We start from the raw sequence: 17,794 nt of genomic DNA on the forward strand, positions 1-17,794 counted from the left end.
GAGCATCTGGAGCACCCTAATACTCGAATGAGCATCAAGCTCGAATGAGTATGCTCGCTCATCTCTACACATTTTATCTCCAGAAAATGGAGATAAAATCTTTGTGTGTATTTTATGAATGTACCTTTAGGGTTTTACATTGCCAATTCTCGTTTGAACGAGCAAATGACGTCACCGCTAACTTGGGCTAACTCGTTTGCATTCATGCAGCCTGTTTAGACAGGCAAATGCATTGTTGGCTCATTCAAATGAGAATCGTTCAGTCGCTGTATAAGAGAATAAAGGGACTGAATGATCACTGTTTAACCCGAACGATAAGCGAAAGAACCAACGATGATTTTTATGCTTGCATAAAATTAACGACAAATAAAAAGAGAACCATTCATGTTCATTGTTCAGTCGTTGGCCGCGTTTAGATCGAATGATTATCATTCACTTTCACTTGTTTGAAACAACCTTAAAATAGTTGTTTATCTGCTGTTTATGGAGGAGGGGAGTGCAGGAGGGGTTTTATGGCTGAGGGATCATCTTCTGAGAGAGTTCTTCTCTCTATGGCTGGCCTCATATGACCGGATTCCAATAGCGGAATCCGTTGATGATCCGTACACATTGAAAGAATAGAACATTCGCATGTCCGCTCAGACGAGTCAATGGAAGCCGTCCGATCCGCAATTGACATTGTAGATGGGCTGCGGATACTCAAAAACAAACATTTAAAAAAAAAAATCTGTACTGCGCATGACCGATGACGAAGTCTACTGTCATCAATAATACAGAAAGCGAAGGTACAGGGAGGGTGCCAGCCAGGGTTGGAGCTCCTGCAGGCGGAATCCGGATCGCCCATGTGGGACCAGCCTCTCTCTCTGTATCTGGTCAGCTGTAATTCAGAGAGGCAGTGTGGAGGCTGGGGGATGTGCATCAGGAAAATCCCTCTGTGCTCTGATTAAGTGGAGTCTTCAGACAGTTTTGGTACCTTGCAAGCTATATAGGAGAGAACCAGCGTAGTATTCAAGGTCCAAATACCACTCTCCCCCACCCCTTCTTAATATCTGCATATATTTTGCATTAAAGACCACCATATCCCTATATCAGGCTATCAGCCACAGATGTCCCCCTAATAGCATATTGGCTTTAGCTATCCCCATAACAATGTGTCACCCGAGCATGTCTACTCTCTTAAATATTTTTGTAAACCATTTGGTTTGAAATATTTTTTTCCTTACTTTTTTCCAACTAAAACGTAGGTGCATCTAATAGTATGAAAAATGAGGCAGATAAAAAATGGATAAAATTTGGCAGTGTTGCATGATAAATAAGCCTAACAAATAGTTGAAACAGAGGACTGGAAGATGTAACTCAAGAACAGGACAAATTAGAGAGAAAATGGGGGAAACTATGAGTGAGGATATTTTCTTATCGGCTCCTAAGCAAATAACAACCTGAATGTATTCAGGGCTGGAGGATGTGAGAGGTTGCTGGTTTCTGCGTGGGATGGGATATGTAAATCTATCTGGTGACATGACATAGCAGGGGATGCCGTGAAACACATGCACTCCTTCCTTGGACTCAACTGGTGAACCGAGCGCAATATCACAAGCAGGAAATCCATTTACAACGCATGCGCACTGAAAAGGATAGTTCAGGGAAAGGAAAAAAGTTTGCAGTGATTGGGGATCTTAACAGATGCTAGAAAAGGGAAACTGAATATAGGTGTCCAACCTGAGCGTAAGTCATACTATGCCCAGGATTAAGACGAAAAGAAGGGGATTGCATAGAAACAGACTGAACAGTAAATGGGACTTGCAAGTAGACATCCAACAACGACTGACAAACACTAAAATACTTACCTAGAATACCAACATGCATAAGCGGATGAAATAGCTGAAGGGTCCTCATTGTTTTGTGAGTCCCTACTCTAACAAGACAATTCAATGTCCAGGAGTCCTGCCTGCAAGCGGGGTGATCATCCCAATAGGGACGGCCCCACGCTGAAACCTAGGGGCCTGGTTCACCCTAAATGGTAAACGGCATACAACCAGAACAGGACACTGTTCACACCAACAGATGAGGGAATCCCACTCAGAACCTCATGCATTCAGCATCACCAAGCAAAACATGCATGACTACAAACATCAGGAGGAATGGTGGGAGGAATGAGGAGAAAACTAAATGACCAGCAACCCCTGGCAAGTAGGAAAAGAGGCTTGTATTTAGGTGCAGCAGACCGGTGGTAATTGGCTGACTGGAGCAATACACACCCAGCCAGCTCAATCATCCCACACCTGTGGAAGTGTGCTCCTGGAAACCAGTGGAACTACAGATCCCAGGAGCACCACATGACAATAGGAGACTGTGACAAGCCAGGTTGTCAAAGGGAGTGAAAATCTATAGTGGGAACAAGAGAAGCAAAATGGAGTAAAATGAAAGAGCAGATGGGGGGTGGAAAGGTATGGGGAAGTAAGTAGTAGTGAGATTGAATGGAATTAAGTGACGAGTAAAAGGAATTGAATAAATATTGAATTGGAATGATGAATAAGTGTGTATACCAAGCTGTAGGTCAATGTAATAGAAATCAATAAATCATATTACGTGCGCATACAGTGATACAACAGTTTGCTGCTTGCAATGTATTTTTACTTATAACTTTTTTGGCTTCAGGTACTGATGTTAATATTTCTGATATGTAACTAGACATTTATATCTAATGTAGTCAGTTCTGGTCGGAAGATGGTGATTCACATATCTGACAATATAAACAACCACGCGGTCTCGGGAAGTGAGAGTGACAAAGAAAAGGATTCTGCAGTGGAAAAGCCTAGAGTTACAGGGCAGAAGATTTCTGTGTCCTCCAATGTGGAAAATAATCAAACACTCCTTGACAAATTGAATGGTGATAGTATGCTCAAGACAGGTAGGACATTCTGTGCACAGTATCTATTATTACGTTTTTGTTATTCAGGCAGGTTTCTAAGATGGCATAATATAAAAGACCTATTGGATTAATTTCATATCTTCATAGGGGTCAGAGCTCTAAATATCTGATAGAGAGCTTCAAATCCTATCAGAATTATTAGGTACAATTAAAACATTTTTTGCTGTCTGTAGTCACCACTAGGGGGAGCTTACTGAAGACCAATTCATACAGCGTAATAAGTAAGTCTTTAGTAAAGGTTTGTTTAGACCTGCCGATTTCTCATTTGAATGAGCGCAAGATGTCAGAGTTTGCTCGGGGAGCCTGTTTATATAGGCTCATTTAAACAAAAAATCATTCAGTCGTTCACATTTACTGTTAATGAGAAGGACTGAACTAGCGTTATTTAAACCAAACAATTAGTGAACAAGCCAACAATGATTTTTATCCCTGCATAAAATGAACAAAAACCAAATGATTTACCATTCAATCATTGCCTGCATTTACACTGAACGATTATTGTTAATTTTCACTCATTTGATCAATTATTTGAACAGTAATCGTGCTGTGTAAAAGGGCCTTAAGTTCCTTAGCTCCCCCTAATGGCAGCTTCAGGCAGACAGGCAAAATGATGGATGGTAGCATGCAGTTGTGTGTCGTCAGTTTATTCTATTTATCATTTATTTTAAAATGCTTTTAATAGATGATGAAACAGACTTTGTGGATGAACTAATGTTCCTGATCACAACTACATACATTTTCCTCATATACTTTACATGTATAAAAATGATATGCAATGCAAGAAATAGTAATTTATAGAGGACTAGCAGAATTCACACGGGTCTATTTCAGTTAACTATGTGTTGTTTGTGTGTGTGGTTAAAAACTGTGTTTGCTATTGATATGAAGCCAACATAATAAACATAATAAAGTGCAGTCTGTTCATGGCGAGTAAAGCAAATTAGCTGGGTTGTTTTGCACCAAAATTTGAAGAGTCGCCAGTAGTGTCCAGAAGAGACCTTAATTAAAAGGGTTGTCCGGTTATTGGACAAACCTACTTCATTAGGACCCCCTGTATTAAAATAATAAAGTGAACTATAGTTACCCCTCCACAGTTTCCAGGATCCAGCACTGCAGCCCCGCTGTGGTCCCGGTGATTGCTGAGACAGATGATGTCACAGGAAATCAGGGGACTGCTGCAGCCAATGAGAGGCTGCAGTATTATCGCTCATTCTCCTGGCATTAGCATTCGTTAAGGAACGTGGCTCTACAGCCACTCATTGGTTGCAGCAGTCAGCTAATTTGCTGTGATGTCATCTGTCACAACAATAACCGGGACCACAGTGAGGCTGCAGCACTGGATACTGGCGGCTGCGGAGGGGTAAGTATAGTTCTGTAGATAGTGGGTCACATTGGAGGTGGTAATAAATCTGAAATCATTAATCTGTGTCAGAATTTTTCACATGACAAAAACATGGCATTTTAACAGGGGTGTGTAGACTTTTTATATATCCACTGTATGTGACAAATTTGTTCCACATTGGTCCAGTTGTTTGGCCGTACATAAAGAATAGAACAGAAATTGATTTTGTCCAATGCCTGTTGTAGTTCACATATTATATTTGTATTGTATAGTAGTATAAACATATCTGCTCTTAGATGTTGTAATTTGTATCTTTGTACAGGAGCCATTATACAACACACAACACTGGACCCAAGAGGAAATCTAGCAGCAGTGCCAGGTATGTTCATGAATGTATATTTGCAGTTACAGAAAAACTTGTTTTATTGCCCTGTTGCAAGACACATTATTATTAGAGATGAGCGAACGTACTCGTCCGAGCTTGATATTCGTGCGAATATTACGGTGTTCGGGATGCTCGTTACTCGTAACGAGTACCACGCGGTGTTCCGGTTACTTTCAGTTTCCTCTCTGAGACGTTAGCGCGCTTTTCTGGCCAATTGAAAGACAGGGAAGGCATTACAACTTCCCCCTGTGACGTTCAAGCCCTATACCACCCCCCTACTGTGAGTGGCTGGGGCGATCAGATGTCACCCGAGTATAAAAGTCGGCCCCTCCCGCGGCTCGGCTCAGATGCCGTGTGAGTTAGTGAGGGAAAGTGCTGTTCTATTGGAGTTGCTGTAGGGAGAGTGTTTGTAGTGAGTGTAGGCTTCCAGAACCCCAACGGTCCTTCTTAGGGCCACATCTACGTGTGTGCAGGCTGCTGTTAGCAGTGGAAATTTTTTTTTTTTTTTCCTCAAAATCGACAGTGCAGAGCATTGCACCCGGTATTAGGGACAGAAGTGGTGCTTAGGCAGGGAGAGTGTTAGGAGTGAGTGTAGCCTTCAAGAACCTCAACGGTCCTTTCTAGGGCCAAATTTAACCGTGTGCAGTACTGTGCTGGCTGCTGTTAGCAGTGTTGCATATTTTTTTTTTTCAAAAAATCGTCTGTGCAGAGCATTGCACCCTCCATTGATACTACAGGGACAGAATTGTGTAGGCAGGGCCACAACACAGTTATTGTTCATTGAATATCCGCAGTGGGGCCCTCCCTTTGCAAAAAAGCGAATTAATTATATTTGGCCTGCCTGTGTCAGTCCTAAGGTCTCCGTGTACGTGTGTGCTGCGTGGAGAACGTACAAAAATCAAACGCAACCAGCTACGGTTTACTGCAGGCTTGCGCCATTGTCTTTCCTGACTGGCAAATACCTGCTCTGCCAGAGTTAATAACTCTGCTACACTAAAGTTGTGTGACACTTTTTCAGGGCCACACCACAGTTATTAAACGTATTGTTCATTGAATATCCGCAGTGGGGCCCTCCCTTTGCAAAAAAGCGAATTCAATTAATTATATTTGGCCTGCCTGTGTCAGTCCTAAGGTCTCCGTGTACGTGTGTGCTGCGTGGAGAACGTACAAAAATCAAACGCAACCAGCTACGGTTTACTGCAGGCTTGCGCCATTGTCTTTCCTGACTGGCAAATACCTGCTCTGCCAGAGTTAATAACTCTGCTACACTAAAGTTGTGTGACACTTTTTCAGGGCCACACCACAGTTACTAAACGTATTGTTCATTGAATATCCGCAGTGGGGCCCTCCCTTTGCAAAAAAGCGAATTCAATTAATTATATTTGGCCTGCCTGTGTCAGTCCTAAGGTCTCCGTGTACGTGTGTGCTGCGTGGAGAACGTACAAAAATCAAACGCAACCAGCTACGGTTTACTGCAGGCTTGCGCCATTGTCTTTCCTGACTGGCAAATACCTGCTCTGCCAGAGTTAATAACTCTGCTACACTAAAGTTGTGTGACACTTTTTCAGGGCCACACCACAGTTACTAAACGTATTGTTCATTGAATATCCGCAGTGGGGCCCTCCCTTTGCAAAAAAGCGAATTAATTATATTTGGCCTGCCTGTGTCAGTCCTAAGGTCTCCGTGTACGTGTGTGCTGCGTGGAGAACGTAAAAAAATCAGACGCAACCAGCTACGGTTGAGTGCAGCCTTGCGCCAATTTCTTTCCTGCCTGGGAAATCAAATCACTGGTAATACAGCATGCTGAGGGGTAGGGGTAGGCCTAGAGGATGTGGACGCGGCCGAGGACGCGGAGGGCCAAGTGAGGGTGTGGGCACAGGCCGAGCCAGTGCGGTGGCCAGGGGTAGAGGCAGGGCCAGACCCAATAATCCACCAACTGTTTCCCAAAGCGCCCCCTCGCGCCATGCCACCCTGCACAGGTCAAGGTGCTCTACGGTGTGGCAGTTTTTCACAGAGACGCCTGACGACCGACGAACAGTGGTGTGCAACCTTTGTCGCGCCAAGATCAGCTGGGGAGGCACCACCAACAGCATGCGCAGGCATATGATGGCCAAGCACCCCACAAGGTGGGACGATGCCCGTTCACCGCCTCCGGTTTGCACCACTGCCTCTCCCCCTGTGCCCCAACCTGCCACTGAGATCCAACCCCCCTCTGAGGACACAGGCACTACCGTCTCCTGGCCTGCACCCACACCATCACCTCCGCTGTCCTCGGCCCCATCCAGCAATGGCTCTCAGCGCAGCGTCCAGACGTCGCTAGTGCCACAGTTTGAGCGCAAGCGCAAGTACGACGCCACGCACCCGTACGCTCAAGCGTTAAACGTGCACATTGCAAAATTGATCAGCCTACAGATGCTGCCGTATAGACTTGTGGAAACGGAGGCTTTCAAAAGCATGATGGCGGCGGCTGCCCCGCGCTACTCGGTTCCCAGTCGCCACTACTTTTCCCGATGTGCCGTCCCAGCCCTGCACGACCACGTCTCCCGCAACATTGTACGCGCCCTCACCAACGCGGTTACTGCCAAGGTCCACTTAACAACGGACACGTGGACAAGCACAGGCGGGCAGTGCCACTATATCTCCCTGACGGCACATTGGGTAAATTTAGTGGAGGCTGGGACAGAGTCAGAGCCTGGGACCGCTCACGTCCTACCCACCCCCAGAATTGCGGGCCACAGCTCGGTGGTGGTATCTGCGGCGGTGTATGCTTCCTCCACTAAAGCACCTTCCTCCTCCTCCTCCTCCAACGCAACCTCTGTCTCGCAATCAAGATGTGTCAGCAGCACGTCGCCAGCAGTCGGTGTCACGCGGCGTGGCAACACAGCGGTGGGCAATCGTCAGCAGGCCGTGCTGAAACTACTCAGCTTAGGAGAGAAGAGGCACACGGCCCACGAACTGCTGCAGGGTCTGACAGAGCAGACCGACCGCTGGCTTGCGCCGCTGAGCCTCCAACCGGGCATGGTCGTGTGTGACAACGGCCGTAAGCTGGTGGCGGCTCTGCAGCTCGGCAGCCTCACGCACGTGCCATGCCTGGCCCATGTCTTTAATTTGGTGGTTCAGCGCTTTCTGAAAAGCTACCCCCACTTGTCATACCTGCTCGGAAAGGTGCGCCAGCTCTGCGCACATTTCCGCAAATCCCACACGCACGCTGCCACCCTGCGGACACTGCAACATAGGTTTAATCTGCCAGTGCACCGACTGCTGTGCGACGTGCCCACACAGTGGAACTCTATGCTCCACATGTTGGCCAGACTCTATGAGCAGCGTAGAGCTATAGTGGAATACCAACTCCAACTTGCGCGGCGCAGTGGGAGTCAGCCTCCTCAATTATTTACAGAAGAGTGGCCCTGGTTGGCAGCCATCTGCCAGGTCCTTGGAACATTTGAGGAGTCTACCCAGGTGGTGAGCGGCGATGCTGCAATCATTAGCGTCACCATTCCTCTGCTATGCATCTTGAGAAGTTCCCTGCAAAGCATAAAGGCAGACGCTTTGCGCTCGGAAACAGAGCCGGGGGAAGACAGTATGTCGCTGGATAGTCAGAGCACCCGCCTGTCTATATCTCAGCGCGTTGAGGAGGAGGAGCATGAGGAGGATGAGGAGGAGGGGGAAGAGACAGCTTGGCCCACTGCTGAGGGTACAGATGCTGCTGGGCTGTCATCCTTTCAGCGTGTATGGCCTGAGGAGGAGGAAGAGGAGGAGGAGGAGGATCCTGAAAGTGATCTTCCTAGTGAAGACAGCCATGTGTTGCGTACAGGTACCCTGGCACACATGGCTGACTTCATGTTAGGATGCCTTTCGCGTGACCCTCGCGTTGCACGCATTCTGGCCACTACGGATTACTGGGTGTACACACTGCTCGATCCACGGTATAAGGAGAGCCTTTGCACTCTCATTCCCGAAGAGGAAAGGGGTTCGAGAATGATGCTATACCACAGGGCGCTGGTGGACAAACTGATGGTAAACTTCCCATCCGACAGCGCTAGGGGCAGAAGGCGCAGTTCCAAGGGCCAGGTAGCAGGGGAGGCGCAGAGATCAGGCAGCATGTACAGCGCAGGCAGGGGAACATTCTCCAAGGCCTTTGCCAGCTTTATGGCTCCCCAGCAAGACTGTGTCACCGCTCCCCAGTCAAGGCTGAGTCGGCGGGAGCACTGTAAAAGGATGGTGAGGGAGTACGTAGCCGATCGCACGACCGTCCTCTGTGACGCCTCTGCCCCCTACAACTACTGGGTGTCGAAGCTGGACACGTGGCCTGAACTCGCGCTGTATGCCCTGGAGGTGCTTGCTTGTCCTGCGGCTAGCGTCTTGTCAGAGAGTGTGTTTAGTGTGGCTGGGGGAATCATCACGGATAAGCGTACCCACCTGTCAACCGACAGTGCCGACAGGCTTACACTCATCAAGATGAACAAAGCCTGGATTTCCCCAGACTTCTCTTCTCCACCAGCGGACAGCAGCGATACGTAAGCAATACGTAGGCTGCACCCGCGGATGGAAGCTACGTTCTCTCTCACCATCCAAAACGGGGACATTTCTGCTTCATCAATCTGTGTCTAATATTCCTCCTCCTGCTCCTCCTCCTGAAACCTCACGTAATCACGCTGAACGGGCAATTTTTCTTAGGGCCACAAGGCTCACTCATCTAATTTTTCTAAACAATTTTTATATGTTTCAATGCTCTTAAAAGCGTTGAAACTTTAACTTGAACCAATTTTTCGTTAAACTGGGCTGCCTCCAGGCCTAGTTACCACTTAAGCCACATTAACCAAAGTGATTAATGGGTTTCACCTGCCCTCTTGGTTGGCCATGGCCAATTTTTTTGATGTACATTAGTACTGTTGATACAGCAATTTTTGTGGGCCCTCGCCTACAGTGTAATCAAATGAATTTTTAGCCCACCTGCATTACAGCTGATGTTACATCCGCTGTGTTGGGCAATGCAATGGGATATTTTTGTGTATCGCCGGTGGGTTCCAGGGAGCCACCCATGCTGTAGGTGCACACGGAGTTTAACCTACATCTGTCCCCAGTCTGACTGGGGCATGCAGTGTGGGCCGAAGCCCACCTGTATTAAGCACGACATTACTACCTCAGCTGTGTTGGGCAATGCAGTGGGATATTTCTATGTACCGCCGGTGGCTTCCTGGCACCCACCCATGCTGTGGGTCCACAGGGAATTATAAATGCATCTGTTTCCACTTGTAAAGAACCCCAGTCTGACTGGGGCATGCAGTGTGGGCCGAAGCCCACCTGTATTAAGCACGACATTACTACCTCAGCTGTGTTGGGCAATGCAATGGGATATTTCTATGTACCGCCGGTGGCTTCCTGGCACCCACCCATGCTGTGGGTCCACAGGGAATTATAAATGCATCTGTTTCCACTTGTAAAGAACCCCAGTCTGACTGGGGCATGCAGTGTGGGCCGAAGCCCACCTGTATTAAGCACGACATTACTTCCTCAGCTGTGTTGGGCAATGCAATGGGATATTTCTATGTACCGCCGGTGGCTTCCTGGCACCCACCCATGCTGTGGGTCCACAGGGAATTATAAATGCATCTGTTTCCACTTGTAAAGAACCCCAGTCTGACTGGGGCATGCAGTGTGGGCCGAAGCCCACCTGCATTAAACATGACATTACTACCTCAGCTGTGATGGGCACTGCAATGGGATATTTTTATGTACCGCCGGTGGGTTCCAGGGAGCCACCCATGCTGTCGGTCCACAGGGACTTCACAATAGGGAGTTGTACCTGCCTGTGTCTATGAATTAAAAACCGCGGTCTGACTGGGGCATGCAGACACCTTGACAGAATGAATAGTGTGTGGTACATAGGTTCCCCATTGCTATGCCCACGTGTGCAGCTCCTGATGGCGGTGGCACAGGATTCTATTTCTCATTGCTTCTGTACAGCATTGTGGGCTATCGCCCCGCCCCTTTTAAAGAGGGTCGCTGCCTAGCCGTGCCAACCCTCTGCAGTGTGTGCCTGCGGTTCCTCCTCATGGCAGACGCACTTCTAAATAGACATGAGTGTGGCGTGGCATGAGGGCAGCTGAAGGCTGCGCAGGGACACTTTGGTGTGCGCTGTGGGGGGGAGGGGGGGCGGTTGGGCAGCATGTAAGCCAGGAGAAGTGGCAGTGGAGTGTCATGCAGGCAGTGATTGTGCTTTGTTGGAGGTAGTGTGGTGCTTAGCTAAGGTATGCATTGCTAATGAGGGCTTTTCAGAAGTAAAAGTTGTTGGGAGGGGGGGTGGCCCACTCTTGCCGCTATTGTGGCTTAATAGTGGGACCTGTGAACTTGAGATGCAGCCCAACATGTAGCCCCTCGCCTGCCCTGTCCATTGCTGTGTCGTTCCCATCACTTTCTTGAATTGCCCAGATTTTCACACATGAAAACCTTAGCGAGCATCGGCGAAATACAAAAATGCTCGGGTCGCCCATTGACTTCAATGGGGTTCGTTACTCGAAACGAACCCTCGAGCATCGCGGTAATTTCGTCCCGAGTAACGAGCACCCGAGCATTTTGGTGCTCGCTCATCTCTAATTATTATTCATTGGTATGTTGATATAGTAAACAAGAATGAAAGAGGTTTCTAGGATTTAAATATTGATGGCTTATTGATGTTGTTGTTGTTGTTGCTGTTAGCTGTTTAGCCGTTCACGAATATCGGCGACAGTAGAGGCTCCCTCTCTCCATATTTTCCAGTTTTGCACTGCTTCTTTCAGTTATGTGATATCCATGTCAGTATCGGCTCTGACACTATCAGCCATGGTGTTCTTTGGTGGCCAGTTCTTCTTTTGCCACTGATGTGTCCAAGCATTATAGATTTTTATAGCGACTCTGCTCGCATTACATGGCCAAAATCCGTGAGTCTGAGTCGGGTCATCTTGTTATCCGTGAGTCTGAGTCGGGTCATCTTGTTATCCATGAGTCTGAGTCGGGTCATCTTGCCCTCCAGTGATATATCGGGTCTTATAGGATTCAGGGCTTATCTGTTACTCGCCATCCAGGGCATATGCAGCAGCTTTCGCCAGCAGTACAGCTCAAATGCATCAATCCTCCTCCTATCAGCTTTTTTCGCAGTCCAGCTTTCACATCCATACATGGCTATGGGGAGAACGGTGGTTTGCACTAGGCCATCAGTATTCAACTGTTGGATTCCAACCCACAGGATTCCCGGTGAGCAGTATAATGAAGGTGCTGTGGAATTTGGTCAGGTTCTGTGGGCGGGAGCCCCATCACAAGATCCCACTCTGCCTGCGGCATGAGGACATTACTTACCAGTCCGTATGCGTGCGGCCGCCACACTCCCCGCACATGCGCAGTGGAGATTATTTTTTTAATTTCCTACTTTCCCGTGGGATACGCGGAACACCCTGAGTGACAGTTTCAGGTGTGCCGCAGATCGGATGGCTTCAATAGAAACTATCTCTGCGGGATCCGCGGCAAAATGCAGCATGCTGCGCTTTGTTTTCCGGACCAGAAGGTCCACAAAACAAATCCCCATGGTTTAATTAAGCTGTGGCCACCCATGATTTTCTATGGGCGATTTGAACTCTGGATCATCCGCACGGGTGTTCCACGTGGATCCCGGAACTCAAACCCGCCCATGGACCTGAGCTCTAAGGATGCTTTTCCACTGCACGATTCTCATTTGCACGAGTGAACGAGCTGGTGACGTCCTCACCAGCTCATTCGCACACCTACAACCTGTTTAGAAAGGCAGATTGATCGTTGACTCAATTAACAAGAATTGTTCTCTTCTTATTCAGTGTTCACATTCCCTATATGTAACACGGAACGAGAAGTGTTTAAACAGAACAAGAAGTGAATGAGCCAACAATAATTTTTAGTCCTGCAGAAACTGAACGACAAACGAGAAGTGCACGATTTTCATTCATCGTTCAGTCATTGGCTCACATTTATACTGAACGATTAATATCGTTCAATTTAGTTAGTTTAAACGATTTTTTGAACAATAATCGTTCCGCCTAAAAGCACCCTTACATGTAAAATGCCACCTTTTTTGTTTAGACACTTATTGTGCTATAAATACTGTTGTGGCCGTATCTGGTATTGCAGCTTACTCCCATTCAAGTGCATTCTCTGAAAAGTAGGAATTATCCTTACTGTTAATTCGATTTTCACGACTCTTCAAGATAGCACACAGAGAGATTGCCCTTTGACCATATAAGAACAGCAAACTGAAAGAGGTTAAAAGGACACTCCTCTACACATCCTTAGTGATTTCCAAATTACGGAGAGGGCATGATAAATAAAAAATATATTACTATAACAAAAAATATATAGGAGGGATTAAAAGGGTGCTGTCATGAAGACTTATAATTCCTTCTATACTTCATGACAGCACACACGGAAATTTACCAGATTACCAAATTTAAGAGGGGACAACAGCTTGAAGGACTTTCCTTTCAAAAGCCTAGTCACTGGAAGCAGCCGCATCCAACCTATAGTGTCTAGTGAAGGTATGGGCACTAGACCATGTCGCAGCTCTACATATCTGATGATCAATAGAAGCACAAGACCATTTTGCCCAGGAAGCCTTCATTGCCCTTGTGAAATGAGCCTTTAGTGCTTCTTGCTCCATAGCCATCCACATCGGCCAATGGCCACATCATTTTTCCAGTAATAATGTGGCCATTGGCTGCTATGGTGGGTATGGCTATGGACAGTGTAGTCTTAGCCTAACTTCGGTGACACATTGCCGTATTTTGGTTTTGTGTCCATAATACAGAAGTGCATCATGGCCTAACTGTAAGTTCCTGATCTAAACTCTGAGCATCATAGGAATGTATGATGCTGAGAGTTTGGGTCAGAAGACCCTCGGTCAGTCTGGGACACACATCTGTATTAAAGACGCAAAGGGGAGACCAAGATATAACAGTGTGTCACCAGCCTTATTGTCTCACAAGATTACAGTAAAACTACAACTCCCAGCATGTGCTGAATGTCTGGAACTGTTAGGGCAAACTGTAACTTGTAGTTCTCTCAGAATCTAAACAGATGGAGGACCTGCAGTTTGATAGAACTACAACTCCTAGTACGCCCTGACAGTTGCAGAGCGATAGCATGCTGTGGAGTTGTAGTAGCTTAAACTTCCCCGCCAGCAGCAGCATTTTACCCCCTAACCATCCCTCCTCCACTGGCATTATCCCTTTTTCCTATTTGTGATGTTGGAGGGAAAGGGAGCTCCTTTCTTACCTCCACTGCAGATTGCTAATGAAGGACCTGCAATGGTCATGTGACTGTGATGTTAGTGCAGGTCCTTCATCCACTGTAGCCTAGGTAACTGCAATGAGGAGGTAGCAGAGGGTGCAGGACAGGTATCCTGCCACATAATATATAAGGGTTTTTTGTAGACAAATTGCGTTTTTTTATTGGCACCACTTTGAGGTATATTTAATGTAATATGCCTGGTATACAATGAAGGGAATGCAGTGCTTGCCCGAGTGACTCTGTCCCTTTAAACAGCTGATCAATAGGGTTACTGGAGTCAGCTCACCACGATATAAGGATAGATCATCAATATTTAAGGGTCCATTTAGATGGGACGAATGCCGGGCAAATGCTGCCCAACCCTTGTCCTCGCACATACTCGCTCCCGTGCTTTTGCACGGAAGCTAGTATCATTGGTTTGCTCACAGAGCGGCCAAAAGGAGGGCGGGGAGGCTGCAGTAGATTTCAGTTCTCGCTCCCCTCTGCCCCTCTCCATTCAGTTAACATAGTGGCCGTTCAATGCTGAATGGCTGCTATTTACACTGCACTCTCATAGTTAAACTCATCGCTCATCGTTTATGCAGCAGAAACGATGAGCGATGAGTTTAACTGTGACAGTGCAGTGTAATTAGCAGCTGTTCAGTATTGAACGTCCGCTATGTTAAGTCAATGAAGAGGGGCGGGGAGAGCAAGAACTGAAATCTCCTCCAGCCTCGCCCTCTGTGAGCCAGCGATACTTACTCCTGTGCCACAGCACAAGAGCGAGTATGTGCTGGGACGAGTGTTGGGCATCATTTTCTCGATATTCGTCCTGTCTAAATGGGGCTTTAGGGTCCTTTTAGTCAAGCCGATTCTCGTTTGAATGAGAGAATAATGTCACTGCTATCTTGTTCGCTCTCATGCAGTCTGATTAGGCAGGCAGACACATCGTTGGCTCATTCAAAGAAGCATTGTTCAGTATCATTCAGTCTTTCCCATTCACTGTATAAGGGAATGTAAAAGTGTGAACCAGTGCTGTTTAAACCGAATGATAAGTGAACAAGTCAATTTTTTTTTTATACCTGCTTAAAATGAATGGTGAGCAAAAAGCGAACAATTCTCATTAGTCGTTCAGTAGTTGGTGCGCGTTTAAACCAAACTATATATTTAGCATTCACTTTCGCTTGTTTGAACAATTGTTTTGAATGGCAATCATTCCATCTAAAAGCACCATATGTCCTGGAAAACCTATAAACTGCTCTGGAAAATTGAATGCTGAACTGTGATTGGTTACTATGATCATGCGTAATTTGTAAATTAGGCCTAGTAGAGAAAGTAAAGATTATCGTTGTGTTATCAGGCATTCTCTCTACTAACACGTTTTCCCAGAAAATAAGACCTACCCAGATAATAAGTCCTACCCTGATTTTCAGTGGGGGCTTGTAATATAAGCCCTCCCCCGAAAATTAGCCCCAGCTACACTAGATAAAGGAAAAAAACACAGCAATAATCACCTGGCTGGCGGCGTCTGGGTCCCTCACGATAGTCTCCAGCGCTACGGTAGGCTGCCGTGTCCTCCGCGCTTGACAGCATTCTCTTTTTGGTAATGGGGCTTTGAATACCATGCCTCCAGCAAGCGAGTGCTGTGATGGGATCATGAGTGCCGCTAGCTCAGCCAATCAGAGCCGGCGCTCGATCATTCACAGCCATTCAGTGAATAACATCACTGAATGGCTGTGATTGGTTTATCAAGCGCCGGCTCTGATTGGCTGAGCCAGCAGCGCTCATGGTCCAATCACAGCACTCGCTTGCTTGAGGCGTTAGTTACCAGGAAAAAAATGCTGTCAGCGAGTAGGACACGGCAGCCTGCCGCAGCACCGGAGACCAGCGTGAGGCGTCGGGTCGCCGCCGGTTAGGTAAGCATAAGATACCCCCGAAAATAAGACACTTTGCCTCTTTTAAGGCAAACATTAATATAAGACAACGTCTTATTTTCAGGGCAACATGGTATAAATTATCAGGTATGCCGCCAATATAAAGATAAATATATGACATCGGAGTGAAAGCAGCAGTCCACAAGAATGCACTAACTTGCATGCACCGCAGGGACTGCAGCTGCTGCTGAATAGTTCAACTTGAAAGTCTCACTTCATAATGTTTACATGTAGCCACTGCTTTATCAGTGCATTCTCTGCCCTTATGTGCCGTTATACACATTACCCCAGCCTCTGGAGAACTTCTTAGAGTAAGGCCTCATGTCCACGGGCTAAATATGATTTAAAATCCGCAGCGGATCAGCATCCCATAGGGATGCATTGACCACCCGCAGGTAGATAAATACCCGCGGATGGTCAATAAAAAAGATTTTTACAAAAATGGACCATGCTCCATTTTCGTGCGGGTCTCCCGCGGGCTTCTATTGAAGCCTATGGAAGCTGTCCGGATCCGTGGGAGACCAAAATCAGAATATACTCACCTGCTCCGGATCTTCCCTTCGTCGCGGCTTCATCTTCTCTCCGTCACGGCCGGATCTTTTTTCTTCGGGCCGGCGCATGCGCGGGGCAGGTCACTGACGTCACCGACGTGCTGCGCACATCTGCTGGGCCAAAGAAAGAAGATCCGACGCGACAGAGAGAAGATGAAGCCGCGACGAAGGGAAGATCCGGAGCGTGCGAGAGGTGAGTTTATTCTTATCTTCAGCGCTCATGTCCGCGGGGTAGAAGGGACCCGCTACGGATCCTCCAAGGAGAATCCGTAGCGGGCCTGATTTTCCCCGTGGACATGAGGCCTAAGGCTGCCGGCAGACGGGCGGGTCGGATCCGGCAGCGAGAATTCTCGCCGCGTGACCCGACCCCAGCGCCTGCAGGGAGGAGCGCGTACTCACCCGTGCCTGGCGGCATACGCAGACCGGAGCCGGCGGCTGGGTGAGTGACGTTTCTGTGCGAGCCTCGCACAGAAATAGGACATGCCGTGGTTTGTTTGCCGCGCAAAATTTCGCGCGGTCAAACCGCGGCCATCTGCATAGGAGTGCATATTGTAATGCACTCCTATGCAGGCTATCAGTGGCGGAAATCCCGCGGATAATCCCGCCGCGGGATTTCCGCCCGTGTGCAGGCGGCCTAATTCAGAGCTTCAGATAAGTCAATCTGTTGTAATAATTTGTTGCAATATACAGTATAATCCTTTGCATATACATGAATAAATTATGTAAATTCTGTTTATTTTATATTTGGAAACATTGCATTTCTATATACTTGATATTATGTGTTTTATTTTTTAGATACATTATCATCAAAAACTGACAAATATGCAGTGGAGAAGAATTTCTTAAATTCAAAAGATATTCTAAAGGGTAATGGACACCCTGCACCTGAAGCAGGTAACGTTACTATTATATCATCCAAACTTCTAAGGCAAATAAGGCTTTTTAATAGCCATAATGCCTGTCAGCTCCTTGTCAGTAAATGAAGCATGTGATCCGTATATATCAGAAGTTTTAGTTTAGAGCATCTATTTTGCGTTTTCTAGAATAGAGTCAAAGCATCTCCAAACCAACAGGTCTTGGAGGGTGTTCCCTGTATGCAGTGGTTACTATATACCAAAAACAGTCTGAGGCTTCTTTCCCACAAGCGCATATCGGCTGTCCATTTTCACGGCCGGTCGATATACGCTACCTCAGTTGGGCCATTTCCCATTTCCCCTCCCACCTCATCGCAGGCTTACTTGTCTTCCTCCCCTCTCTTTCTGTGCAATGGGAGGGGGCGGAGCTAAGCACCAGTCTGCCCCGCCTCCTCCCATTGATAGCTATGGACAAGGGGCGGGGAGAGAGCGGGCAATTAGCTCCACCCCCATCCCACCCTTGTCC

At 47.2% G+C, this 17,794-nt stretch overlaps 1 protein-coding gene across 1 annotated transcript in view; it reads left to right on the forward strand.

The window, feature by feature from the left end:
- LRP11 (LDL receptor related protein 11) overlaps nucleotides 1–17,794 on the forward strand; it is a 55,125-nt gene that overhangs the window by 23,698 nt on the left and 13,633 nt on the right. The window contains exons 5-7 of the mRNA XM_066605482.1: nucleotides 2,711–2,911; nucleotides 4,597–4,653; nucleotides 17,210–17,308. Coding sequence (XP_066461579.1) covers nucleotides 2,711–2,911; nucleotides 4,597–4,653; nucleotides 17,210–17,308 — 357 coding nt within the window. The remainder of the gene's footprint in view (nucleotides 1–2,710; nucleotides 2,912–4,596; nucleotides 4,654–17,209; nucleotides 17,309–17,794) is intronic.

This window comes from Eleutherodactylus coqui, chromosome 1, assembly GCF_035609145.1.
Source record: "Eleutherodactylus coqui strain aEleCoq1 chromosome 1, aEleCoq1.hap1, whole genome shotgun sequence".
Classification (NCBI taxonomy): Eukaryota; Metazoa; Chordata; class Amphibia; order Anura; family Eleutherodactylidae; genus Eleutherodactylus; species Eleutherodactylus coqui.